General features: G+C 47.5%; 1 protein-coding gene across 1 annotated transcript in view; it reads right to left on the minus strand.

The window, feature by feature from the left end:
• Window positions 1-19233: 19233 nt before the first annotated feature.
• The window catches only part of ALPK2 (alpha kinase 2), a 45227-nt gene continuing 38807 nt past the window's right edge, over window positions 19234-25653 (minus strand). The window contains exon 12 of the mRNA XM_045527626.1: window positions 19234-20016. Within this exon, the coding sequence (XP_045383582.1) occupies window positions 19800-20016 (217 nt within the window). The 3' untranslated portion in view covers window positions 19234-19799. The remainder of the gene's footprint in view (window positions 20017-25653) is intronic.

Here is a 25653-nt window from a genome sequence, read left to right on the forward strand (position 1 = left end):
TTCCCTTCTAGAAGGATTTCAATGAGAAAAGAAATGCTGCTGTACTCCCTGTTAACAGGAAGATTCTATTTTAAAATTTCCATGTGCTTTAAAAATGACAAGACTCAGAAGTATAATACTGACTTCTTTTGTCATCTAGATTATAACAGCCTAAAAGAATCAAACTGATGCATTTAACACCTCTATTTGAAATGGCAGTAAATGTGGATTTGCAATAAAAAAAAAAAAAGCAACTCCATTTATCTTTTGCTTTTTAAGAAATTTTTTTTTTTTTCCTGGTACAGACGGGTTGGGTCTGTACCCAGCAGCAAATTGACACATTTTGCAGTCGCAAAAGCACTCTCTTCTCAGCCCTCTGGAGTTGGCACTAGAATGTTCTTAGCCCCTGGAAACAAAATATTAAAGCAAAGACAAGCTGCTCATGCCCAGAGCTGACCTGAGAAAGAATAGGGAGTGTTGTGATATTCCTGGTACTTGCAAATCTAAGAAGACATCTTGCTGGGAGTTATGGAATGGGCATACAGAATACTTACAGGGTGATGAATTTGCTGGAAGTTAGGCTTTGTAAAGCCTTCCTCCTTAATACACTTTCTTTCCTACTTATGAAAAGAAATGTATGGCATTAAAAGAGTCTAGCCTGTTTTTCATGCTCTTGGGTTCAGTGGGAAAACCGCATTCTGAATTGATGGCAGCAGCTAGAAATGCTTAGAGATCCTTTCACAGCTGGGAAGGTGAGGCCAGGAAGACGCTGCACAGAAGTTTAGTTTTTGTTTTGTTTTGTTTTGTTTTGTTTTTTTAGAGACAGAGGTTTTGCTATGTTTCCCAGACTGGCCTCAAACTCCGGGGCTCAAGGATCCTCCTTCCTCGCCTTCCCTAGTAGCTGGGACTACAGGAGAAATTTAGTTTTAATAGACAACCATTTAGGAATGCCCAGAGCTCAGCCTCTCTTAGGGAGATCTCTGGAACTAGGGCATGAAGAGAGGTGGTGAGAGATTTGTGTGAGTGGGATCAGAGGCCTAGAGAAGCTAAACAGGATCCCTCAGGGCTGTTTCTAAGCTGTAGAAAATTGTGCTGGCATTTGGACAGGTCACCCTGACTAATATCCAACATCTTTGCCTTAAACATTATTTTTTTCCCCAGGAAATAGCAGGTGTTATTTTACAACCAATGTATAAACTTTGTTCTTAACTGGTACTATTTAAATTCTATTGTTAAATTTGAAAATACTAGAATATAAGACTTTAAATCTGCAGAATCAGAAATGACTATGTGAATTTTTAAAATATCTAAGAGTAGATCCTGGCATTAACCACTTCTAATTTTTTTTACTCATGATATATTATTTTTTTTTTTTTTTTTTTGAGACAGAGTCTCACTTTGTTGCCCGGGCTAGAGTGAGTGCCGTGGCGTCAGCCTAGCTCACAGCAACCTCAAACTCCTGGGCTTAAGCGATCCTACTGCCTCAGCCTCCCGAGTAGCTGGGACTACAGGCATGAGCCACCATGCCCGGCTAATTTTTTTGTATATATATTTTTAGTTGGCCAGATAATTTCTTTCTATTTTTAGTAGAGACGGGGTCTCACTCTTGCTCAGGCTGGTCTCGAACTCCTGACCTCGAGCGATCCACCCGCCTCGGCCTCCCAGAGCTAGGATTACAGGCGTGAGCCACCGCGCCCGGCCTACTCATGATATATTATTGATGACATTTGAGGGGAAAAAACACCAACATTCTGCTTGCTTGTTTAAACTGCTTTGTGAGTTCAGAGTTCAACCACTCCTGCAGAAACAATCAAAGAAGTAATAAATGATGATGGCTGGTTTAGCAATGTATTCCATTCATCATTTGCTAAGAAATTACCCTGAAGCCTATCTCTCAGCACAGCACTAACTTCTCACACTTGCAGCAAACAATGAGTAAGGTAGGTTACACCCTCCCAATTTCAGCAGAGTGTTTGCAAGAAGGAATTTTTATTAGGGAATCCAGAAAAGAAACTGCTTAAAAATTTTAAACTTTTCATTTTTTTTTCTCACTACAAAAATACTACATGAATCATAGAAATGAATAAATGCAGAGACACAAAAGAAGAAAAAATGAAACCATAATTCCTCTACTCAAAGATAACCATGGTTAACATTTGATGTTTTTGCCCCAGGCAAATGTGCATTTTTCACAGAAAAGGGCTCATACAGTGTATATTGTTTTGTAAACTATTTTTTTCATTCAATAACATCTCTTGAATTTCTTTCCAAGTCTACAACCATTTTTCTACAGAATGGATTTAAATGACTATGGTGTATCATAAATGTATTACTCTTCCCCTATATTTGGACATTTAGGTTGTTTCCAGTTTTTACCATTAACAATGCCACCATAAACAACAGTATAGATAAATCTTTCTACAAATTTTTGACATTTTCCTTGAGATATATTTCCAGGCCACAGAAATAGAAGTTTATGTGGGGGGAGGAATTTGGTAAGATTTACCTGCAATGCATTAACTTCTTCCTCTCTTTTCCCCTTCCCTGTGTCTTTTGCAGATTATTCAAAGCCCAAAGGAAACAGAGCCCTCATGGAGAAGTGGAGGGTATTCAGACATTGCTAGGATGCCCTGAGAAGTGAAATGAGCCCAAGCCCTTGCCCAGTACGGATGTGCCCAAGCATGTCCTCTGGGGCCCTTTAGCAAGTGAATTGTTCACCTCTCAGGGATCTGTCCCACCTGGGCCAAGAGATTTCTAAAGCCTCTTGCGATGGTCAGCAATGTCCCTGATGTGACCAAGAGGTAGGGATTTCTGCAAAGGCAAAGCAGGAAGAGCCTGGCTGCCTTGTTAGGAGGAATAGTAGGAAAAGGAAGGACAAGAAGACAGTCTGTCACGTGCATGTCCACCGCTGTACTGTGCTTGGAGCACTAAGGGTTCATAGTAGTTACTAGGGCCACCCAGGACTGTAGAGTCCACATTCTCTTTGAGTCATGAAAAACTGCCCAGGTGACGAGTTCGGCCTGAGGAGAGCATGTCTAACAAGAGGCCAAGTGGCACTTCCTGTGGCCTCACAAATGGCCATACCCCGTGAGGGCAAGCCAGGCCACAGACAGGAACCAAGGCAAGTCAGTCCCTTAGGGGAAGAGGTGCAAATCAACCAAGTGAAGAAGGAAAAGGGGAAAAAGAGGCAGGATGGACACTCCCGACACTCCCGGCCCACAGAAACGGAGCAGCTTTCTGCAGTGTGTTAACGATAGCTGCGAGTCTAGCTTGCAGAGGGTGATTTCTCGTCTGCATGTGAATAAGGGGCATTTTTCCTGAAAAATGCACAAGGGTTCATTTTCAGCTGTTAAAGATGGGCCAGTTTTCTGGCTAAAGCAGGGATCTGGTCAGCTGTTAACTCAGTTACCCTGCGGGGGAAATAACTGGCCCCCAACTCTTTCCTTTTCTAGCATTTGGCAGAACGAAGGATTAGGTAAAATGCCTTATTTCCTCCCATTCTCCACTGTGGGCAGGAGTTCACATATCAGTTAGTTAGAAACCATTTTTTAACAGGAAAACCAAGTAAATCCAGAAGAGATTTATTCATGGGGCTCCCTTTTTACTAGAAAATGAGTGTTATTAACTAAAAATTGATGCTTTCCTCTTTCTCCATCTCCTTCCCTTCCTTCTCTCCCCCCCCATCTCCCACCCACTGCTATGGTGGAAAATGACTGTGGTCAGTGAGATTTAGAATGTGAGCAAGGTTGGACGCCTCCATGCCTGATAGATGCCACTGAGGGTAGATCACAGCACATCTAAAGGCTGTATCCGCATATGAAATAATTTTCATTTTCTTAGACTGCAGAATTTCTCACATTAGTGATGATGGATTGGGGAACATGGTGAGGTGAGAGTTGCGAAGGCTCCGTTCGTTCAGTCGATCATCCCCGTCTGCAATGTGGTCTTCCACTAAGTATTTGTTTTCTAAAATCTATTCCCCTCTGGGGATTCTTTCTCTCTCAGCCCTTTTAGAAAACTGATTCAAACAGATTTCCCATCCATTTTCATAGGAAGTCTTTGTTCCTGCTGGCAGGAGGCCTTTGTCGGGAGGTAGCGGGACAACAGGCAGTGGGCCCCTGTGTGACGCTGCCCTTCCAGAACACAGAAGCCTTCCATCTGCGAGTCTTTATCTCTCCCCATCGGCTCGCGATGCTCGCCACTGCCTCTGTGGTGCCTCTGTTCTCTGCTCAGGTCACAGAGATGGAGCTGGCCAGGTTCCCCGCTGGGGGTCAGTGACAATGGTGGAACCCAGAGGTGACATTAACACCTTCACGGCTACAGAGTTTCCTTAGCAGAGCTGTGGAGTGTGACAATGGTGTTTGTGTCCAAACTATCAAACGCCATTATCACACTAAATAGCTACTGCTAGGCAATCCTTCCACTCCCTAAGGGTCTTGGCATCTGCTTGGTATGGGCAAGAAGGTTCGTCTGGTAGCAGTGCCCCCAGTCGTGTGTCCTCACTGAATAAAGTCTGGCAGTCTTGTGCTCGTGACTAACATGTCTATCTGAACCCCGACTCACACATGCTGTTGTTAACCACTTTGGCTGGTGATGAATTTTCTCATTTTCTCAAGTCAATAAAAAGTTTGCCGAGTCCCCTGGAACACCTGGCATAAGTCTAGGCACCCGGTAATCATTCGACACATGCTTATGGAGTTGAAATGAGCACTTAGGAAGGTGTTAGATGCAGAAAACTGAAACTGGGTTAAATCTAGGTTATGCAAACCACAGGCTCATAGGTGCAAAATTAAGGTATGTGGGTCCTCCTGTTTCTTTCTGATAAACTTGTATCAGGCTTCACTGACCTTTCAGAAATTCTAAAACATGTTTGCTTTCTACTGATTTCAGCCAGTTACCAAGCTGATGACTGAATTTGTGTGCTAAGTCCTTCTTCCCTATGTTTGCACGTATTACCGTGAGAAAATGATTTATGAACTCTGCGTGAGCTGCCATAGCAAATCTGAATGTTTGAAACCCATGCGGTTTCTGGGACAGTCGGCCCAGCTGGGTGGTCTGGTTTGGAACACATTCTCTCTGAGTCTGTGTCTAAAGTAAGGAGCAGGTTCTGCTTGTGCTGGGCTAAAGCCTGTCTCCTGAGACTCAGGTAAATGAACTAGTGCATGTTTAATCACAGTGACCGGGTTGGATCAACCATCAGAAAAAAGTGTATTCAATCATTCCACTATTCACTTATCAAATAAACATGTATGGAGTGGCTGCCATGTGCCTGGTGCTGTCCTAAGCCCTGGGGAATACTTTTAAATTAAATGTGCCTGATGTAATTTCCAGAGGTGGGCACTCACTGGCTCACATTCTGTTTGGGGACCATTGTAATGGTTCCAATGACATTTATTAAGGAACCAAATGAAGGAAACTTTGCAAAATAATTCCAAGTCCCTCGCTGGGAAGCACCACCTGAGTGCAGCCCACACATCTATGATACACTGCAAAAGCTTCAAGGTCATGGCTTCAAGCTTCAAAGAAGCTTCTGTTCAAAGAAGAGGAAGTGAATTCCTTCCTGCCCTGCATCCCCTCCCACCTCCCATTTCTTCCCTCCTGGCATCATCTACTGTCAAAAGGACAGACCCCCTGAAATAATTAATACACTGACATCCCTTTGAGTGTGTGTGTGTCTGGGGAAAGCTCTCATTGAACAGGCACTGATAGAGGGCTCTGCTGTTGTAGAAACCGCTCCCATGCACACTGTTTCATTTGATCCCTACAAAACAGGGCAAAGATGACAGGTTTGGGGCCCTTTCCACAGATGGCAAACTGAGACTGGGTGGTTCTGGAACCATCTGGTCTCGCAGCCACAGTTCAACATGGGTCCCTTACATCTGACATTCTGTCCTGTACCTGTAGCCTTCTTTGGCCTGGTTATTCCACTAAATCTCATGCTCCACGGTTGAGTCTGTGTGGAGCCAGGTTGATCATGCCAGTATTCAATCAATATCCTCGGCTCCCCACCTGCTCTGTCACTGGACTTTGAGGGGAAACCTGTAAATAAGAGAGGGATGAGTCACAGAACAATGTCTCCTTGTGAGTGTTCATAGTGCAGAGAAAGCCAAATATTGCAAAACACTGTCATCGTGAACTGAAAAGAAAGAGGAGGAACATCTAAGTGGTAGCTTTGGGGTCAGGAAGAGGGTGGCCAAACTGTTCAGATGTGGGGCCGCGGCTCAGTGACTGACCTGCAGATGCAGCACTGAATGATCCCAGCTCAGAACTGTTCCCAGACCCGGGGACAGTGTGAGGACTGGCCCCTATACACTCCTCTTCATTCCCACTCGCCCTGCAATTTTGTTCAAATAGAATGAAACAGGGAGTAAAGTGAAGGACAGTCTATGTCCTCTCTACTAGGTTGGCTCATTTAATGGTTGATTACGATTTCTTCTTGGATTAGTTCTGCATTTGAGATTGGAGACCTGTTCGTTCTGTAGAGCTCTAAGGTGCACACGCAGGAGGCAAAACTTCCACATCCCCATTTTAGAGCCACTCCTCTAATACACAATCCTAATCCTACTGCTCCAAATCTCTCTGACAGTATCCTTTCATCTCCCCCTCCCCTTGGGATGATTACTGCCGGTGTCTCCAATAAAGCATTCCCGGGGACACTCACTGACCCGAATGCTGTTTGCAAGATGAAAGGGTTCACTTGGACAGGCAGTTAAAAGCCCAAGAGACAGGCCACTTGAGCATAACTTTGCTTCATGGATCACGCCATTGAGTCCCTTTGAATCCTTTCATCTTAGTCCAGTGTGTACCTTGAACATGAAAGTTACCCCTTAGGGCCTGTCCGATGTTCCCTCTAGCCCCAGCGGAGGTTTGTGAAATAACATAGCAGTTACCATACATCAGTGGCTCATCTACGCATTTTTCTGAACTCTTCTGAAACCTATATTTTCCACTTGTGTAGCTCCTCGTATCAGAAGACAAAAGATTGCTAGAACTGGAAAACAGTTTACTGTGTGTTCTGATGAGGAAATTGAAGCCCAGTTCTTCTAGAATTTACTAGGCAGGTCCATGTTCACACCCCCTCCCTCACATCGCCAGCTGCCCACAGAGCAGACGTGGGCAGTGCGGTTACCAGGTGCCAGGTGTTGTCCTGGGCTCCGGGATGTGAAAAAGAAAGGCCAGATCCTTTCCCTGGGCTGCTCTCAATCCAGGAGCTGGACAGAGGCCTAAACAACGACATTTCTGCCTCGGTGTACTAGATACCAGCACAGAGGCAGAGAAGTGTGCCAAGAGACTGTAATTATGCACCTCATTTCTATCCAGATACAGAAACACTGAGTCTTTGATGTTATGATGTTGTTTGTCGCTACTGGGAAAATATTCCTGCTTGTTTATTTTGGCGATTCAATTGCCAGCAGGTTACGGAGAAAGGGCATTTTTTTGTTTCCGTGGCAGTGCTGTAATATGAAGATCTTGCTGCTTTTACTTTGCCACTTGGCAGCATAATGAGCAGTGCGGCATCTGCTGAGGGATTAGGGGGTGGCTGGTACAGTTTCCAGTTATGCGTGTGAAGAATTTTAATTTCTCAAAGGAGCTTGTTGAAATGTGAGCTGGTTGTTCTGCACATTCAGGCTGGGTTAACACTATTTCTTCCATTGCTGCCTCTGCCCCAGTGACAAAAGGCCTACTTCAAGGCCCCCCAGGTGACACCGCTCTCCCCCTCAGCTTCCCCTCCTGTGGGACAGGCTCAGAGAAGCTGCTGGTTGCAAACCCACTGCTGGAGCCCCCAGAGCCGGTGGAGAGGTAGAGGGATGAGGGCATCTACCTTCTTCTCTTTGATACCCATGTTTCCTTCCAAGCTTTCGGAAAGAAAAGAAAGAATTGAAAAGCACACACAAGCTCACAAAAATGTAGATGTCCACTGAAGATTCTGAACGGCCTAGTCACAAGATAGCTTAATTTAGAAAGCTGAATCACCATATGTACTCTGGAAAAAAGATTTATGTGACACAAATTTATTGTGTACTTAGACTATTTAAACACTGTGCATAGGATGCAAAGATGAGTCAGGCAGATTCTGGCATTCATTCACTCATTCATTCATTCAACCAACAGGCAACCCTGTGTTCCTAGTACATGCCAGGCACTAGGCTAGTCACTGAGGATTCAAAGATAGGATGCTGTCCCTGGAATCTAGTTGTTGCCAGTCTAGTGAGGACACAGACATGTGGGGGCTGGGGCTAGAAGAAAGGGTGGATGGATGGATGGAAAGAACGTGAGCGGGGTGAATGAAGGGTCAGGTGATAACACCTGCCCGAAGCTGCTTGTTTGCTGTGTGCAAATTTCAGCTGAAAACAGCTGACCTCTATGGAAGTTGTTAAAGAAATTAGCAAACGGCCCTGACCCTTTGCACGTGTCCTTGGAAATAAATACTGGGAGGAACTGCGTTGAGGAGGCCATTTTCTCTTTCAGACTTTGGCCTCTGCTCTTCTCTCTAACCCCTACGTGTTTCCAGTAATTATTCCTTAGCTACCGAGCCCAGGAGCGAAAAGTGGCCGCTACAGGTGGTGACCCAGACATGATTCAGGAATCTGTGCATCCAATGGGCATTTTCGTCTGGACTACAAGGGGAATCCCAGTAAGGGACAGTGCCGCCTGCTGCTTTGGGAAAGGGACCGACACGTGTAGTTCAGAAGGGAATTTCCAGTATGGGGCAGCACCTGACAAAAGATCAGCGAATTTATGTGTGTACTTTGCAACAACTCTTAAAGGCTGCCCAGTGTTCTGTCCAACCAAAAGCTTTACAACAACTCTTACACACAGTGAGACAGAATTGCCCCTGGCTCCCAGATGAGGGCATGTGAGACTAAGAGCTCTGGGAGCAAATAGGGAAGGTTTTTAAGAAGAATCTTTAGGGGGTTTTGGTGCCCCTTGCCATGTTAACTACATGGAGCCTGGTGGGTCCCCTGCCATAAAATTCCCGAATCCTGAGCCATTCTCTCCACCATGTCCTTTTGTGGCTCAACAGGAGGAGCAGCTACCTCCTTCCCCTCTCAATAGAGGGGATCTCTATTCCTCCCCTGGTAAACCATCTGCTTTTCAACATGGCCTATGAGAGCGCCAATCTTTATGGGGCGAGATTTGCTAGAACAATGGAATCTACTCAGCCTTTTCATTAGGGGCCACTACTCAGGTAAACCCACCACAACCCACGCCTTCACAATGGACTACTAATTCACCCACCTGGATAGAGCAGTGGCCCATTAAGCAGGATAAATTAAAACATTTAAAATCTCTTGTCCAGGACCAACTTAAAGTGGGACATAGAGAACCTCTCCTGAGCCCATGGAACACTGCTATATTCGTCATACCTGAAGAACAATAAGTGGCATTTACTACAGGACCTAAGAGCTCTCAATGCTATTATAGTCCCAATGGGACCCCTACAACCCGGCCTTCCCCAGCCACTGTTAATTTCAAGAGATTGGCCTTTGATTGTAATTGAGTTAACGTGGGGAAGAGGACATATTTGTGTTCGAACTTCCACGGGTCCCGAGTGGTTCCTTCCAGACGAGTTTGCCTACATCATGACCTGGAAGAATCAACCCAATAACCCGGTTCCATAAATAAAATGTCTCTTTCTCCAACCGCCCCCGACGGGGGTCCCACCACGACAGACATGTAACACCACGACAGAGCCTAGGATGACATGGGGTCATATTGTAACAACGAGACACAGGCCTTGGCTATGATGACACAGCTGGGGGCTCCTACCCCGAGAACACTTTGCTGGCGTATGTGGCTATTGTTGTCTGTAATAGCGGGTACCCCGGGGCTGCTTTGCAGCCATTTTCTCCTTTGATTTCTCCCAGGCAGTCCAGCGCCAGTTCACAGGGCTCATGTCTTAAACCCGCCTGTGTTTAAGGTCCTAACATGGTGGGACTCGGAGGTCCCTCTGTCTACCAATGACTCGACGTGGCCTGGAGGGGTGTGGCTGCCTCCACCTTCCTGGCAGAGAAACGGAACAGACTGGCTTAATATCACGGTCAGCAGTTTATCATTCCTCTAATCCTCCTGTGGGTGTCACCAACTTACACAATACAACATGGTGCATTCCCATGACCACCCAGAAATATCTATTTTAACCGGTCCTGCTTGGGTCTTGTCACTTTCTGTATCTTTCTAGGACAGACCCGCCAATTGATGACCTCCCAATGCCATTATGAAAAGACACTGGCTGAAGCTTACAGCTTTCTCCTACTCACACTCCATCTCTAATCTTAAATAAAAAGGGGGACGTGTCGGGGCTGGGGCTAGAAGAAAGGCTGGATGGATGGAAAGAACCTGAGCAGGTGAACGAAGGGACAGGCGAAAACGCCCGCCCGAAGCTGCTTGTTTGCTGTGTGCAAACGTCAGCTGAAAACAGCTGACCTGTATGGAAGTTAAATTAGCAAACGGCGCTGACCTTCTGCATGTGTCCTTGGAAATGGGGAGGAAGTTAGCTGAGGAGGCCCTTTTCTCCTCGAGACTCTGGCCTCTCTTCTTCTCTTGAAACACTGTGCGTTTTGAGCAACTATTCCCTGGCTACCGAGCTCCGGAGTGAAAAGCAGCCGCTGCACAGACAGGCAAAGGCGTGACGGCTGTGTTGAGCTGCAGGCTCTCCGAAGCAGGTATGGGGGGCCGAGGGGGCGCAGAGGAGGGAAATGTGAAGGAACGTGAGGAAGACGGGCACCCCAGCACTAGGGGCCGTGCCGGCAGCCTCCACTGAGAGAACGCCGTGATCTCGGCCAGTGAAGTGTAGACGTTTTCACCTTGGCAGAGGTTAGCTCCTTCACGTTGCCACCGTGTTCCCTAGCAATTCCCTGCAGAGAGCGGTGGGGCTGGGAACCTGGAATTACCCGGTGGGGATTTTCCCCTCAAAACTGCAGCCAGGCATCCACAGGGAAAGATGACCTCTGAAATAAAGGAAGCACATTTTACTCTCCGGCAAGTGACTGGGCACAAGTGTGTATCAGCGTACATGTACATGAAGAATTTTATTTTCTCAATGGGGCTGGGTAAAATGCCCTTAAAGTCTCATTCAACTAGGACTTTTTTTTTTTGAAACAGGGAAAAGCAGGTGGGCGGACTCGAGCATCCTGTTCGCCTACGCGCCTGGGGCCACGCTCGGGATACTGCCCCCTCGTGTCATGCCCCTGCACAGCATAACAGTCAGTGGCTCGCAACGATTTTTCAGGTTTACTACCTGACTATTCAAACTGATTGCATTAAGGGCTTCCCCTGACAGCAAAATCCGGCTTTAATTTTGATAAAGTACATTTTCAAAGGCTTGGGGGGAAGAAGGAAAGGAGTGGAAGAGATTGTTCTATTGAGTATCTATTGACCCACTAAATACACCAGACAAGAACTAATCTTATTTTACCTTGAGAACAAGTCCCTTCCTTTCCATTTTCCTGGCACATGTAGCCCAGTCAAGAGCTAATTAAAGTCCCCTCTGTTGTTTAGGGCCACCTGTCTTCCCTGTAGCACATCCTGTCCTGCTGCTCTGCTTGGCTTCCAGTTGTGGCTGGACACAGGAAGTCAGATGATGCCCCGCTTATCTGGATGTGCCACGACTGGGTCGCTAGGCCCTCTCCCTGAGCACTGGCAACCTGTGCCTGAGATTTTTCTGGTCTCTTCAGGAGCTCAGAATCTCTCAGATTGGGTCCTTTGCTCAGCAATTAGAGTGAACAATATGTCGGGTTGGGTAAAACATGGAAAGGGCAGTTGTATGTGTCCCAAAGGAAGTACTAATAGCTGCAAAGGGCCACCCAAAAATGTAAATGGTATATTAGGAAATTTTGTTTGCAAGGAGCAGTTTTTTCTTACATTATCTCAAATAATTCATTCTCACAGCAATATTTCTTAAGCACCTACCATGTATAAGACACTAAGCGGGGGTAAGTTTTTTGGAGGGCCCCACGTAGCAGGGAGACAGAAATCATGTGGAAGCCCCCAAACAGTCATAAGGCAGGGCCTTGTGGAAAATGGACAGGCAGGATTTGCAACCAGGTCCAAGCTTATACCACTCGCCATACGACAACCAATAAGAGATGAGGTGTTGGGGCAAGGAAAGAGACTTATTCAGAAAGCCAGCAAACCGGGAATACGGTAGACTAGTGTTTCAAAGAACCATCTTAAGTTAATATGAACTTTAGGCTTCTTTTGTGTTAAGGGAAGGGGAAGAGGAGGAGGGTTGCAAGAGGTGACTGATGACTGCAGACATCTGGGCATCAGGGAGGGTCCGAGGGGGCTGAGAAACAACTTTGTCCTTGGTCAGTTAACTTTGGATGACATAGGTCAGGTCACAGTGTTCCTATAAATCTTTAACATGGCATTGTTACTTGTGTGCATACCTTCCTTATTTCCCCAAAATCAGTTTTGGGAAAGGGATGATTATCATCTTTCTTTTAGGGTTGAACTACAAACTAAATTCTTTCTGTAATTGGCTGGTCTACACGCAGAGCTAAGTGTTTAACCTAAAGAGGGTCAGAAGCAAAATGGAGGTAGTGATGCTAAGCCTGCTAAGCCTCCACCGGAGACTGGGTGTCTAGTCACCTCCAAGGCTGTAGCGATAAATCAGGCCTCTACCATCATGGTGATGTGTGTGCTCCCCTCTGCTCTTGCTGCCGCCACGACTGCCTCCATTTTCACCCGCGGTTTCTGCTCACCTCGTGTCTTCTGCTAATTCTGGGGTCCTGCGGCCCCTGCTGCTCTATGGCCTCGGCTTGCCTGCCTCCTTGTGTGATCGTCTCAGTTAAGCTGTGTGTTTCTGCCGGGGCAGAACTTTTCACTGCAGGCCAGGACACAGGCGGTCGACCTGTGGGGCAGGAAAGCACAAAGAGGGTGTGCACGAGAGTCTAATGTGGGAAGTAATATGGAAACTTTATTCTGGGCAGGAGCTACCCGTCCTCCAGGTCAAAAGTGGGGGAAGAGTTCTCAGGCAAAGGGAACATCATGTGTGAAGTCTCCGAGCAGGACGGAGTTTGGGTCAGCCAAAGAATTCGAAATAGGCTGGTGTGGCAGGAGTGTGACAAGCAAGGAGGTGATGGAGAGGAGGCAGGGACGGCTGCCTGTCCCTGGCATCAGGAGGGCCGATGAACGTACGAGGACAGTCGTGGGGACCACTGCCATTTATCAGTCACGCATTTTACTGACGGCATCATCAAGACCAGGGGTTGGTAACCCAGAGCCTGGGGCCAAACCCAGACTGATGCCTGGTTTTCTATGAGCTGAGTGTGGTTATCACAGTTTTTATAAGTTGAAAAAAATCAAAAGATGAATCTTTCATGTTATGTGAAATTTACATGTAATTCAATGATACGTAAAATTTATATGTGAATCCCCAGGAAAAGAATATGACACATAATATGTGAAATTTATATGATTTATATGAAATCTCATGATATGAGACTTATATGAGAAAAAAGGCACAGGTTGTCAGTGATCAGCGAGAGGGACTAGAGATACAGTAGCACATCCAGGTCGGGGGAGATCATCTCTGCCTTCTTTGTAGCTAGCTGCAGTGGGAATGTAAATAAAGTTTTAGTGGAAGTTACCAAAGTCCCTGTTTGCCCAGGCTATCTCGGTTTAGCTCTGAAAGTCTCAGATCCTAGAAAACCTCTTAGTCCCAGGCAAACTGGGATGGTTAGTCACCTGGAACTCTGCCGGGCTCATTCACTTGCATATTGTCCATGGCCGCTTTCACGCTCCTGTGGCAGAGTTGAATGGTTACAACAGAGACCACCTGGCCCCAAAGCCTAAAATACTTACTCTCTGGCCCTGTATAGAAAGTTTGCTGACCACTGATCAAGACCAAAGAAGAGTAGATCATTTATCTGATAAGGCAAGAGGATATCACTTATTGTAACTGTCATAAGTATTGCCTGTGCTTATTTATTTTCCCATTGGTAACAGATCCATTTTAAAAACCTAAATTAGATCGTGTCACTCTCCTGCTGAAAATTGTCCAGGGGCTTCTCTTCCCACTGGGAATAAAATCCAAGGATCCTCTCATCCCTTTCAGACAGACCTCACCTCCTCTTCCTCTGACTCACTCTATGCCACACCCATCCCCGTGTTCCTCAAACATACCAAGCATACTCCTGCCTCAGGGCCTTTGCATATGCTATTCCCCTTATCTGGATTCTTTCTCCAAATATAGACGTGCTGATTCCTTTACTTCATATTGCTATTCAAAGTCGTCCTTTCAGAGAAGACTTCCCCATCACTGTAGCACTCTTTGCCTCCTGACATCACTTATCTATTTTCTCTGTCCACACTAGAAGGTCAGGCACATGAAGATGGGGACCTTGCTGTATCCCCAGCTCACAGAACAGTCCCAATCACATGGTGGGTTGGCAATGAATATGTGTTGCATAAACGAATGTTTGGTAAAGTCAAGAATTTTGTGCCTGTCTCCAGGGCTCTGTCCCCACTCACTGGACCATGTTACTGCTAATCAATATTTCATTTTAGCCGATAACCCTTCTATTACAATTATGCAGCTGCCTGTCTCTGTCATCTGCTGGCCTCGTTTCCTGCCAAACACCTTGTCTTTAATCATCTGAACATCTGCCCTGTGCAAATCTCATGCCAGATGCTGGCCCAAGAGGCTGCCATTTCTCTTGTTCTAAGGATGGATACATTAATCCTGAGCCCAGGGGTGGAATCAGTGTGATTCTTCAACCCTTTGAAACTAACAGTGACATCTCATGCATAGTGCACTTTTCTGGGGTGAGGGTCCAGAGCTGTCACCCAGTCTGTAAGAGGGTCCTCTACCCTCAGAAGGCTGAGGAGCTGATTTTAAGCAACAGCAGTCCGTTTGTCTAAAGTACGCTGAGCTTTCTAGTCTGTGTGCCAGGGCTTCCTGGGGGCGCCCCCTGTCCCTGACCGCCCTGTTCTGTGAGACCTTGCAATGCCAAGCTGGTTTCATGGGGACGCTCTCTGTGTATCTCTGCAAGATTCCTCCCTTCTGCCGCATTCTGAAACCGCCATGCTCTGCTACAGTGAGCAGGGTCCCCAGCGGCTGCCCCAAAGTGGCTGTTTTCTTCCAGGCAGTGAAATGGGATGAGCTGAGCTTCCTGCAAATCAATGAGCAGAGACACTCTTCTGGGAAGAGCTGGCTGCCAGGTCCCGGCAGAATGGTGTCAAACCTGCAAACCGAGGCCTGCTTTCCACACACGGTTGGCTGTCTGTGCTGAGGGACTCATTTCCCACCAAGCTCCCTGCTCAGTTATTTCTCAGAGTCACTGAGGCGAGGCTGCCTGGCTGTGGGAGCCCAGAGATTCCACAAGGCGATTGCACCCAAGTGCAAGGAGATGGAAGTTCCAGGGGCTCGGAGGGCGTAGACTTGGGGCTCAAAGGAAGACTTCTTGGAGGAGGTGGCATCCAAGTGGAGACTTGGAAGACAAGTGGAGGTTATTCAAAGAGTAGGCAAGAGACCTGGTATAATTTTCTAGGGTGCCACTGCCTAAAGTTCCGTTAAAAGGAAATAAGCTGTTTGTTCTGTTTTTAATAGTGGGTAAACAGTAAAACAAAGGAGTCGGGGGGCGGGGGGTGGACAAGCAGACCAGGACAAGGGGACGGAAAGAAGAGGATGGAGAAGAAAGAACACACCTGAGGACACCTAGGATACCAACCAGCAGCACCAGAGCACCTGGGGGCTTGTGAGACAGGCGCAGTCTCTGCCCCTCCCTCACCCAGGCTCATTAAACCAGAGGCTCTGGGGCCGGGGCCAGCGCCCCGTGTCTTCACAAGCCCTCCAGGGGCCTCTGATGCACGCTCAAGTGTAGAACCACGGGGCCATCAAGCTTGGGACACTGTGGTTCTCATTAGTGCCTAATGAGAGAGTAACTAGAGAATCAATCAACCAATTACTCCGCCTTGGAAGAGAGCAGAGCAGAGTGTTCTTGGCCTTGGCAGCACATCGGCGGCACCCCGAGAGCTTTTAAAAAAATGCCCGATGCCCAGGCCGTGCCCCAGACCTGTTACATAAGGATCTCTGAGGGGGACCCGGGCACTGACGTCTTTAAAGCCTCGTAAGCGATTCTAACGTGCAGTCAAAATTGAGCACCGCTGCAGTGAGAGAAGGCTCAGCCAGATGCTCTGTTTTGAATGGCTTAGAGCAGTGGTCCCCAGCCTTCTTGGCACCAGGGGCCGGTTTCATGGAAAATGACTTTTCCATGGACAGGGGGTGGGGGGTGAAGCTCAGGCAGTGCTGCGTGGCCCGTTACCAGTCCACGGCCTGGTGGTTGGGGACCACAGGCTTAGAGAACCTTGTTTGAAAACAGAAACTTACAAAAAGTGTATATTAAGTAGCAAGTAATTTAGACAAAATGGAGCTTTATTTTCTTTCTCCTTTAATAAATCTGGAGGCAGAGAGCCTAGGACTGGGGCAGCAGCTCCATAATGTTTCAGCAGTTTGGGCTTCTAGATGTCTGTGGTCGCAATGGGATAAGTAGAGCTATCACATTCATGTTCCCGGAAGGAAAAACTTAAAGAGTGAAGGGGTAACAGAGTAGCTGTCCGCTAGTTGAATCCTCTTTAAGGAATGCTCTTGGAAGCCCCACCCAGACTTACACTTAGATCTCCTTGGCTAGGGCTGTGACACATGACAACTCTCAGCTGCAAGGGAGACTGGGAAATGCAGTATTTTAACTATTTTAACTGAACATGAACAAAATTGGGTTCTTTGACTAAGGAAGAAGAGGGAAATGGATGTTGGGTACAGAGACTGGATAATGGGTAAGCAGCTGCCGGTCTGTTCCTGGATTAGTCAGGGTTCTCCAGAGAAACAGAACCAATGGGTGATATATACAAAGGTATTTATTATGAAGGCCTTGGCTTGCATGATTATGGGGCCTGAGAAGTCCCACGATCTTTCTATGATCTGGAGACCCAGGAAATCTGGCAGTGCATTTGTAAGGCCTGAGAGGTGGAGAGACAATCATGTAGATTCCAGACTGAATCTGAAGGCCTGAGAACCAGGAGTGCTAAAGACCCACGTCCCAGCTTGCACAGGCAGAGAGGAAATTCCACCTTCTTCTACCTTTGTGTCCTATCCAGTCCTTGAAAGGCTTGAGTCGTGCCCACCCACGTTGGGGAGGACCATCTGCTTTATTCAGTGCACCAATTCAAGTGCTAATCTCCTCCATAAACACCCTCTCAGACACACCAGAAATAATATTTAACCAGATAGCTGGGCACCCTGTGGCTCGGTCAAGTTGACACATAAAATTGACCATCCCAGCCAGTTACTTATAGAGCCACCAGGAAAGGGCAGGGGGAGAGTGAAGACTGGAAGAGATGAGAAGAAGTGGAGATATAAGAATGATAGATAGAATGATAGATAGATGGATAGACAATAATTCTAACCAAAACATGCCCTGTGTTTTTTTGCTACTGTGGAACTTTCTAGAACTTCACTGCTAAATACATCTGTAAGAACTGGGTGCAGTGGTGCAGGCCTGTAATCCCATCTAGTTGGGAGGCTAAGGCAGGAGAATTGCTTGAGTCCAGGAGTTTGAGGTCAGCCTGGGCAACATAGTAAGATCCCATCTCTAAAAAAATAAATAAATAAATTTGTAAAATCTTTACGGACAAAGCAGGCTCTAGGCTGCCTTGTAGAAAAATGAGCATTTTATAATCTGCAGGCCAGCAGAACCACCCAGAAGAAAGGCTAGAAATGGCAGATTTTCTGAAAAAGATGAGATGTGACAACCTGAAGTGTTTTCTCTTTCAAATTCCTTTTCAAAACAAAAATCCCGCCTATGTTGCCTTTTTTATCAAAACCCCATGTGTAAGGAGAAGCATATTCTAAAGCAGAAGAGGAGACAGTTTCCTACTGAGGACCAACCACCCCTCTGAGAGGGATGCATGCAGAAACCACTGTGCTGCCGGTGTGACCCGTGGCGAGCATCACACGTGGTGGCATTTCTCTCCTGCTGCCACGCTGTAGCTTCACAGATCAGAATCTAGAAGTAGCTGGGCTCTTCCTCAGACTGTTGTTTGAGCTCCAGGAGGTCTCTCACCCCCCTCAGTATTTCAGGACTCTTCTCCCATGGTCTGGACTCCGCCGCACTCTGAGTGTGGCCCTGGCTAGCGGCAGGAGATGCCCACGGAGCATGTTAGAAATGCAGAATCTCAGGCCCCACCCAGACCTGCCAAATCAGGACCTGCATCCCCCAAGGTCCCAGTGATTCCTGTGCGTATTCAAGCCAGAGAAGCATCCACCATGCTGCTCAGACGTGGCCTGACAATTCTCCCAGAGATGGTCAGAGAATAGATGAAATGTATCTTAGAAAACAACAAACTATCTGTTAAGGCTACATACTGTGTGATTCCAACTATATGACATTCTGGAAAAAGCAAAAACTATGGAGACGGTAAAAAGATCAGTGGTTGCCAAGGGTTGGGGGAGGGACAGACATGTAGTTGGAGCACCAGGGGTAGATATTTGGGGTGGTGAAGCTATTCTGCATGATATGACAATGGTGGATACATCGGGATACATTTGTCCAAACTCATAGAATGTACAATGCCAGGAGTGAACCCTAATGTAAAACTAATAATAATGTATCAAGATTGGCTCATCAGTTGCAACAAACGCACCACACTAATGCAAGACATTAATAATAGGAACTCTCCATACTTTCTGCTCATGGTTTTTGCAAACAAAAACTGCTCTAAATAATAAAGTCTATTAATGACAAAACAATTACAACAAACCGTTGGGGCAGCAGATATTCTCACACTTTAGGGTGCATCAAGCTGTCTCTAAGTTGTCTTTATATTGTTTTGTCTTGCTCAATGTGAATTGCTGCTGCCACCTGGCTTTGCAGCTGGGTGTGACTCAAACAGGTACAGAAGGGGCTCCAGCGTGTAAGGAGACCCATGTAGGATGGGGGCAGGGGTAGGGCCAGGATCCCTGAGAGCAGGGGCGTCCCCGCCAGGATTAGCAAGCACCTGCCAGTGTCATCCACTGTGGGTCAGCCTGGGTCTAGAGAGCCCAGATTTAGGTAGCAAAGTAGAAAGTGATCGAAACTAAGTTGTAATGTAAGAATGAGGGAAAAACACAAATGTAAATATTTTGTGCTCTAGTAAAGCTATTAGAAAATTACTAAATCCTGGGGGAATGTGAAATACAGCACAAATTCTAAAGAACAAGAACATATGTATCATCTATGGTAATATACGCATCTTACACTTTTTGTTTAAATATGAATTTAATTAAACAGAAAATTGTACCTGGCTGTGTGACTAATGGTGGGAAATGGCTTTATGTTTCAGAACCCACCTGCAGCAACAAGAGCGTATTGGACGTTAGTGCGACAACTCGACGCAGTGGGGAATTCGTGATTTCTGTTTACATCGTGGCAGGACGCATCTAGAAAGCCTGAGGTTAGGAATGGTGTTGGGGGGAGGGAGTTTGGATACACCCTGCTCAGCACCAAGTCCTTGACAACACAACCACGTGTAAATGCACAAATAGACACACGACGTGAGGTTGATAAAAACTCTAAACGTGTATACAAAGAATAGATTGTCTTTGAGACTGACGATTGATTCAGTTTCGCCATAAATCTGGTCACAAATCCTGTTCCAAAATCATTCCAGGGAAGACAGCAGGTGACTGGGTTTAGAAGCATCCTGGAGCACAGTCAGCTGGGAGTCAAGATTGTCACACCCTCTCTGCAGGCTGCGTGTCCTCTCTGGTGTGTTTTCTGATGTCCACTCACAAGACCGTGTGCTGCCAGCCCTCAGTCCTTAGTTAATGAGGGACGTTAGGTTTTCTTTTCTGCTGGGGTCCCAGATTCTGTCTTCTTCATTGTTGCAGAGCTTGTTTGAACCCTGCTTTTCCCGATGCTCGGCTTCCTCTGTTTCTGGTTGCTGTTTTGAAGGGATTTGAGCCCCAGCATTTTACAATACTTGTTACACTGGTGTAGTGCTTTAAACTGATCGATGAAGGTCATGGAACAGTTGCCTTTAAATCCTTTGTACCTGTGAGTTTGGGTGGAAGGAAACAACATTTTTAAAATCAGGACATTTCACCAGTTAAAAAAGAAAAATTTTAAAGGGAAAACTAATGATGTATGAAAATATATTTATTCCTATTTTAGGCAAGAACACCCACATGGTTGACATGCTATTATTGAGAGGAAAAAAACAAAAACCATGGACTTAAGTAAAGGCAGAGATCCATCAACATGCACGGTCAAGGTCAAGGGCCTATAATTATGAGTGTTCCAGGATAGATTTATGCATTGGTAGAACAGATTGTCACCTACGTGTAAAGGGAGGGGCTCCGGGGAGCCTCCTACCCTGGATGCATCTATTAATTCCTGAAATTCCACTCCTATCTTTCATTTTTTCATGTTTGTTGATTTATTTCTTCATTGATTGGGCACCAGACACTATAGGGGAATTACAAGGGATTAAGGAGCTCTGTGGTTTTTCCGAAGCTGCCCATCTCGTAGGGAAGACAGACACATGAGCAAAATGTTATACTGTTAGGCAGTGCTGTGGAAACAGAGAAAATGCCATTTTCCACACTGCCTAGTGGGTTCCGAGGTTTCACAGAGGAATGATGGCGCAGGGCTTATCTGGCAGAGGGAACAGTGTGGGCAAAGGTTCAGAGGCTCGTTCTGAGCAAGAGCTGCCGCAATGAGGAGAGAAGAGGCCGGAGGACATTTGTGGAAGGCTTCAAAGCCACGCTGTGTCATTGTCCCTGTGGGCCCGAGTTTCCCAAATACATTCCAAGGGACAATAGTCCCACAAGGTGCTTTGAAAGTCTGTGCTGTCGGCGCTGCAGGAAATGCCGTGTGATGTCTCTCCTTGCTCCTGGGACGTTCAAAATACACAGCAGCTCTTTAAAGACCCTATGAAGTCTCACATTAAAGGGACCTCTTAAACTCATTCCACTCGGGGGTTCCCCAAATTATTGGACAACGAAAATCTGGTTTTCACATAATGACTTTGTAAAGGTCACTGAGCCTTTTTAGAGGATGTTGTAACATAACCAGATCTGTGTTTTCTAGAGAAGTTGTACTCTGAGGATGTCTTATAGGGTGACCTTCAGCAACCAATTTCAACAAGCACTGCAGGCACACAGTCCAGCCCCCACCACCCTCCACTGCACCCATGGACCCTCTCGGCAGTTTGCCCTTGTTTCCCCCTTGTCCAGACAACTGCACGTCAGGTCTTGGTCAAGCAACTGCTCAGATGGTTCCATCTCCCTTGGAACAAAATCCAGCTCATCCCCTGGTGTACCGGCCCTCTCTGCCCTAGGTCCTCCCACTCTGCCCTTCTTCCTTAGTGCTACGGCCCCTCCTCAGGCCTCCGTGTGAGCAACAGCCCAGCTGCTCCATGGAAACCAAGCCCTGGCATGGTCTTCCCTGACAGCCACCCTGGCTGCAAAAAAGCAGAACACTAAGTTTCCTCTTTTGCAGAAAATGAGAGGTGGGCAGACGCAGCCCACCCATGAGTCTGGTCTCTGGGTCTGCTGGCAAGGGCATTCTAGAATCCCTGTGCACTTGCCCAGTTCCTGTTCTCACTGCTTTTGAAGGCACCCCAACCTTAGGGTTGTGTGACCCCGAGGAAGAGAAAGCAGGGAGGGACCTGGGGGATGGAGGAGAGGCCATCATCTGCTATGGGCCTGTTCTCGAGGTCACCTGAGTCCTGTCCCCATGAACATGCAGGAAGCATAGAGTCCTTTCCTTGATATCTGAAGCTGAAACTGGAGTTGAGGACAAAGAGAGCCGAGGAGGAGGTGCCGGGGGTAAAAACACTCATCAGAAAAGCAGGCAGAGACTCATCCACTGAACTGCGCCCCAGAGCTCTGGTTCCCAAAGGCCACCCCTGTGTTCTCTGCAGATAGGAACTCCCAGGGCCACAGGGCTGGCAGTTGGGATGAGGGAGCAGCATATTTTCATTGTGTGTGTATGGGTGGTATGAGATCTCCGTTCAGAAGAGCATCTGGGCCGACGTCCCGGGCAGGGCAAGGCCACACTGTGGGTGTCTGGCTTGGACAGCGCTGACCATGGGGCCTTCTTCACTGACAAGCTCTGAAATCCTCAGGGCGGGCGTTCTCTCCTCTGGAACATCACCCGACAGTCCCTCTCTCTTTGTCCCCTTCCCTTCTGCCTTCAAACAGGCATCTGGCTCGCTTTAGACAGACAGACACACACACACCCCACACCTCCTTTTCCTGGCTACTGTCTAGGCTTTTCCTCGTCTTCTGCTGACGAACTCCTGGAGTCCACGGCGTCTGGGCAGCACGTTCCCTCTCCCACCCCTGTCACCTGCTCCACCATCCCATTTGGCTTAGACCTTCCTGAAGACACTGATTACTTTTTTCCTGGACAATTCTGGTCTTCGCCCAGTCCTATGCCCCCGGCTCTCTGTCACCCCTGACCCTCCCAGCCGTCCCTGCACCTTCCTCGTCTGTCTCCCTCCCGCTGGCCACCAGCCTGTCCTTCAGGGGTGAGCTCGAGTCCACCAGGCTCCTCTAGACGTTCTCTCTGCTCAGACTTGTCTCTGAAGCTGGAGGACAAATGACGAGGGGCCCATCTGTGAGTCCTCAGGTCCTGGGAACAGACTGGGCAGGGGACAACTAGAACCGTCCCTTGTAAGACCTCCAGGCAGAGCCCCTCCGTGGAGGGAGCGTGTTCTGGCTGGCTGTGTTGGGCCCGGGAGACTCCCACACACACTGAGAGCTGCAGCAGGGGCAGCCTCGCCACAACTGTGGAAATGACCACTCCGTGGGCCTCCAGACTTCCTCGATGGCAAACACTGGCCAAATCAATCAGCCAAATGCCGCTATGGTAGAATGTCTTGATCAGATTAAATGGGATGCAGGCTGCCCTTCAGGGTAGGTGACAATGGCAGCAACCTGGGAAAGTAGATATTTGGGGTAGAAAAGTAAGCACCTTTCTCGGGTCCATTATGCCCGTGAGACTGGCCCTCCGATTCCTGGCACCAGGTAGCCGGTCCAGATGTTTGGTGACCCACAGTGACACGGACCCTGCTGTGAGACACACCTAGAAGATGTCAGGAAATTCTGTTCCAAGGTCCCTCTGTTGCACCCCCTCATGCATTGCTTTAAACAGTCTGGCTGGAGTCACCGCACACACACACACACACACACACACACACACACACACACACACACGTGTGCCTATTCTCCAGTGTGTTTCTTAAAGAGTAGATTCCATTTCTTCCCACGTACAAGTTTGTTTCGGTCCTTCCTCTCCCAGGATGCCGGTGTCTTGACTTGTGACTGGGCAAAGCGTCCCAGGTGGCTGCTGAGCCCTCTGTCTGCCTGTGGTCATTGGGGCCACAGCCCCGCTTTTGGAACTCAGCTTGGCCAAATGCAGGATTCTATTTTGACCTTTCCTCTATTTCATGGCTTGGGGGACCAGAGCTGGGCACGCAGAGGCCAACGGAACCTGCTTTCTCAAGGCCACTGTCCTCCCGTGCGTCTGCCTTGACACGTGGCCTCTGATCACCTCCCATTTGCCCCTTCGCAGGGAACAAGTCATTCAGGCTTCTGTCAGGGTCTCCTGACTTTGGCTTCCACGTCAGGGGTGCCTGGCACGTGCCACCTCCTCATTCCAGCTTCCAAGGTAGAGAGACGCCACGCTGGCCACCACACCGAGGGGAGTCCTTTGCGGCTATTCATACCCATCTTTCATTTCGGTCCAGTGCTTGCTGCCTGGGAAGAAATCTGCTCGTGGCACTTCTGTTTTTTCTACATCAATCCAGCAACACGGGATTGGCTTTTTGGGGACACTACGGAGGACAAAGTGTTGGCTCTGGTGCCCTCTGGTGGCTGAATCGCAGTTCCTCCACCTCCCCCAGGACCTGCCCGCGGGCTGGAGGGGACCAGGGTTTGCAGGGCCCACGGCAACTCTGCTCCCCGGCACGCCTGGCTTTAGATTGGTTTGGGGTGAATAGGTTCAATTTCCAAATCTCTAGTTATGAAATTAGGCATCTTCCCTTGTCTCCTTCAGACAACTCTAAATGGCTGAGCAATTTCAAATCAGAAATGTGTTCATGGGTCCAGTTACTCTCTTGGGTCTGCCTAGAAAATGGATTACTGGATGTCAAGAAAATCGTGTTTGCCATACTTTATAACTTGAAATTTTCGTACTCGACATTTGCCCAAAGATTAAGGGTACCGAGGTACAGGGGATGGATTTCCAGACATAGTTGTATCGTGGGCTCCCCAAAGCAACATGAAATACTTCTGTTTTAAGGAACATACTGCCAAGTAAAGCTGAATTAAAATGAATAAGTCATGACAGTTCTCTGTTTCTTTTTAAGATTATAGTAATTATTTTCCCCCAAATAGTATCACAACTTCTGACTTCATTAAAAAAGGAAGCAAGGCAAGTCACATCCCTGGGGTGTCAGCAGCTGTATAATGGTCCAGATGGAGACAGAAGGGACTATTTTCTGTAAAAGACACACAGGGCACTGCTTCTTATCATGCGATTCTGCGCAGCTGAGCACTGCCAGGCACCAGCCTTCTGCAGAACTCGAACTTGCAACTTTCCCTTTTCATCACAAATGAACTAGGCTCCCTCGTGGGTGCTTGCGAAGAACGAAGACAACCGTGTTCAACCAACCCTTGGTTCTCCACCCCCTCGCCTGCTCTCTCCGGAATCCCTCTGCAGTCTGCAATGCTCTCCTTCCTTTCTTCCCACCTGGACTCGACTCTTCCTGTCTGCAAAGTGCCTTTGAACCTGAGCCCTTTCCAAGGCTGTTGCCATTGTTCCACTCCCTTCTGCAGCTTTGCTGTTCACTGGAGAGTTTCTTCGATGGAACCTCACCTCCCACCATGGAGGATCTGCCTCTGTAGCTCACGGTGCTGGCCTGGGTCCCTGACTTCAAGCAGAAAGGACTTCCTGACTCCTGCCTGCGTGCAGGCTGTCCCATGCCCCATGCCTCCTTCTCACCCACGAAGTGAGAAGATTGGACACGGTGGTTGGTTTTCATTCCAGAGCAGAGGGGTCCCAGGAGCCTCGAAGGAGGCCTCCTACCAGCCCTTACCCTCTGATTAGAGTTCCCCTTTTCATCAGTTTTTCAAACTGTGATTCTAAGATATATTTCTTCAGGGAAAAATATGTTGCTTCAAATATAAAGTTTAAAGAAAAGTTTTTAAAAAAGAAAAAACAATGGACAAGAAGATCAATATCCCTTCCAAAGCTCTCAAACACTTTGAAATTCCCTCTTGTCCCAGCTGCTGCCCCTGGCCTGTCCTTGGGTGGGAAGGCAGTGAGTAAGTAACACTTTACAGACAGCATTTTGCTCTGGGCTCCAGCCATCAGCTCTTCTAATGGGTCTTGGGCACCTGTCCCAGGCCAGATAAGTCACATTAAAGCTGAGAACAAAACCAAAGGGTTGGATTTCTTTTTAAATTAGGAGAAAAAAAAATGTGCCATTTGAAGCTCCCAGTTGGTCTGGGTTCCTGGAAGCTGTTGATGTGCTTTTAGAAGATGTCTTAGATAATCATGCTCTTAAGCCCACTTAGTTTTTGGAACTTCCTGGGCAGGTTTCTTCTTTGTTTTGGTAGAGAGTTGGTGTAAACAACAACATGGAATATTTCTACTCGGGTGTCAGGCTTTGTCGGGAGGA

This window comes from Lemur catta, chromosome 16, assembly GCF_020740605.2.
Source record: "Lemur catta isolate mLemCat1 chromosome 16, mLemCat1.pri, whole genome shotgun sequence".
NCBI classification, from domain to species: Eukaryota; Metazoa; Chordata; class Mammalia; order Primates; family Lemuridae; genus Lemur; species Lemur catta.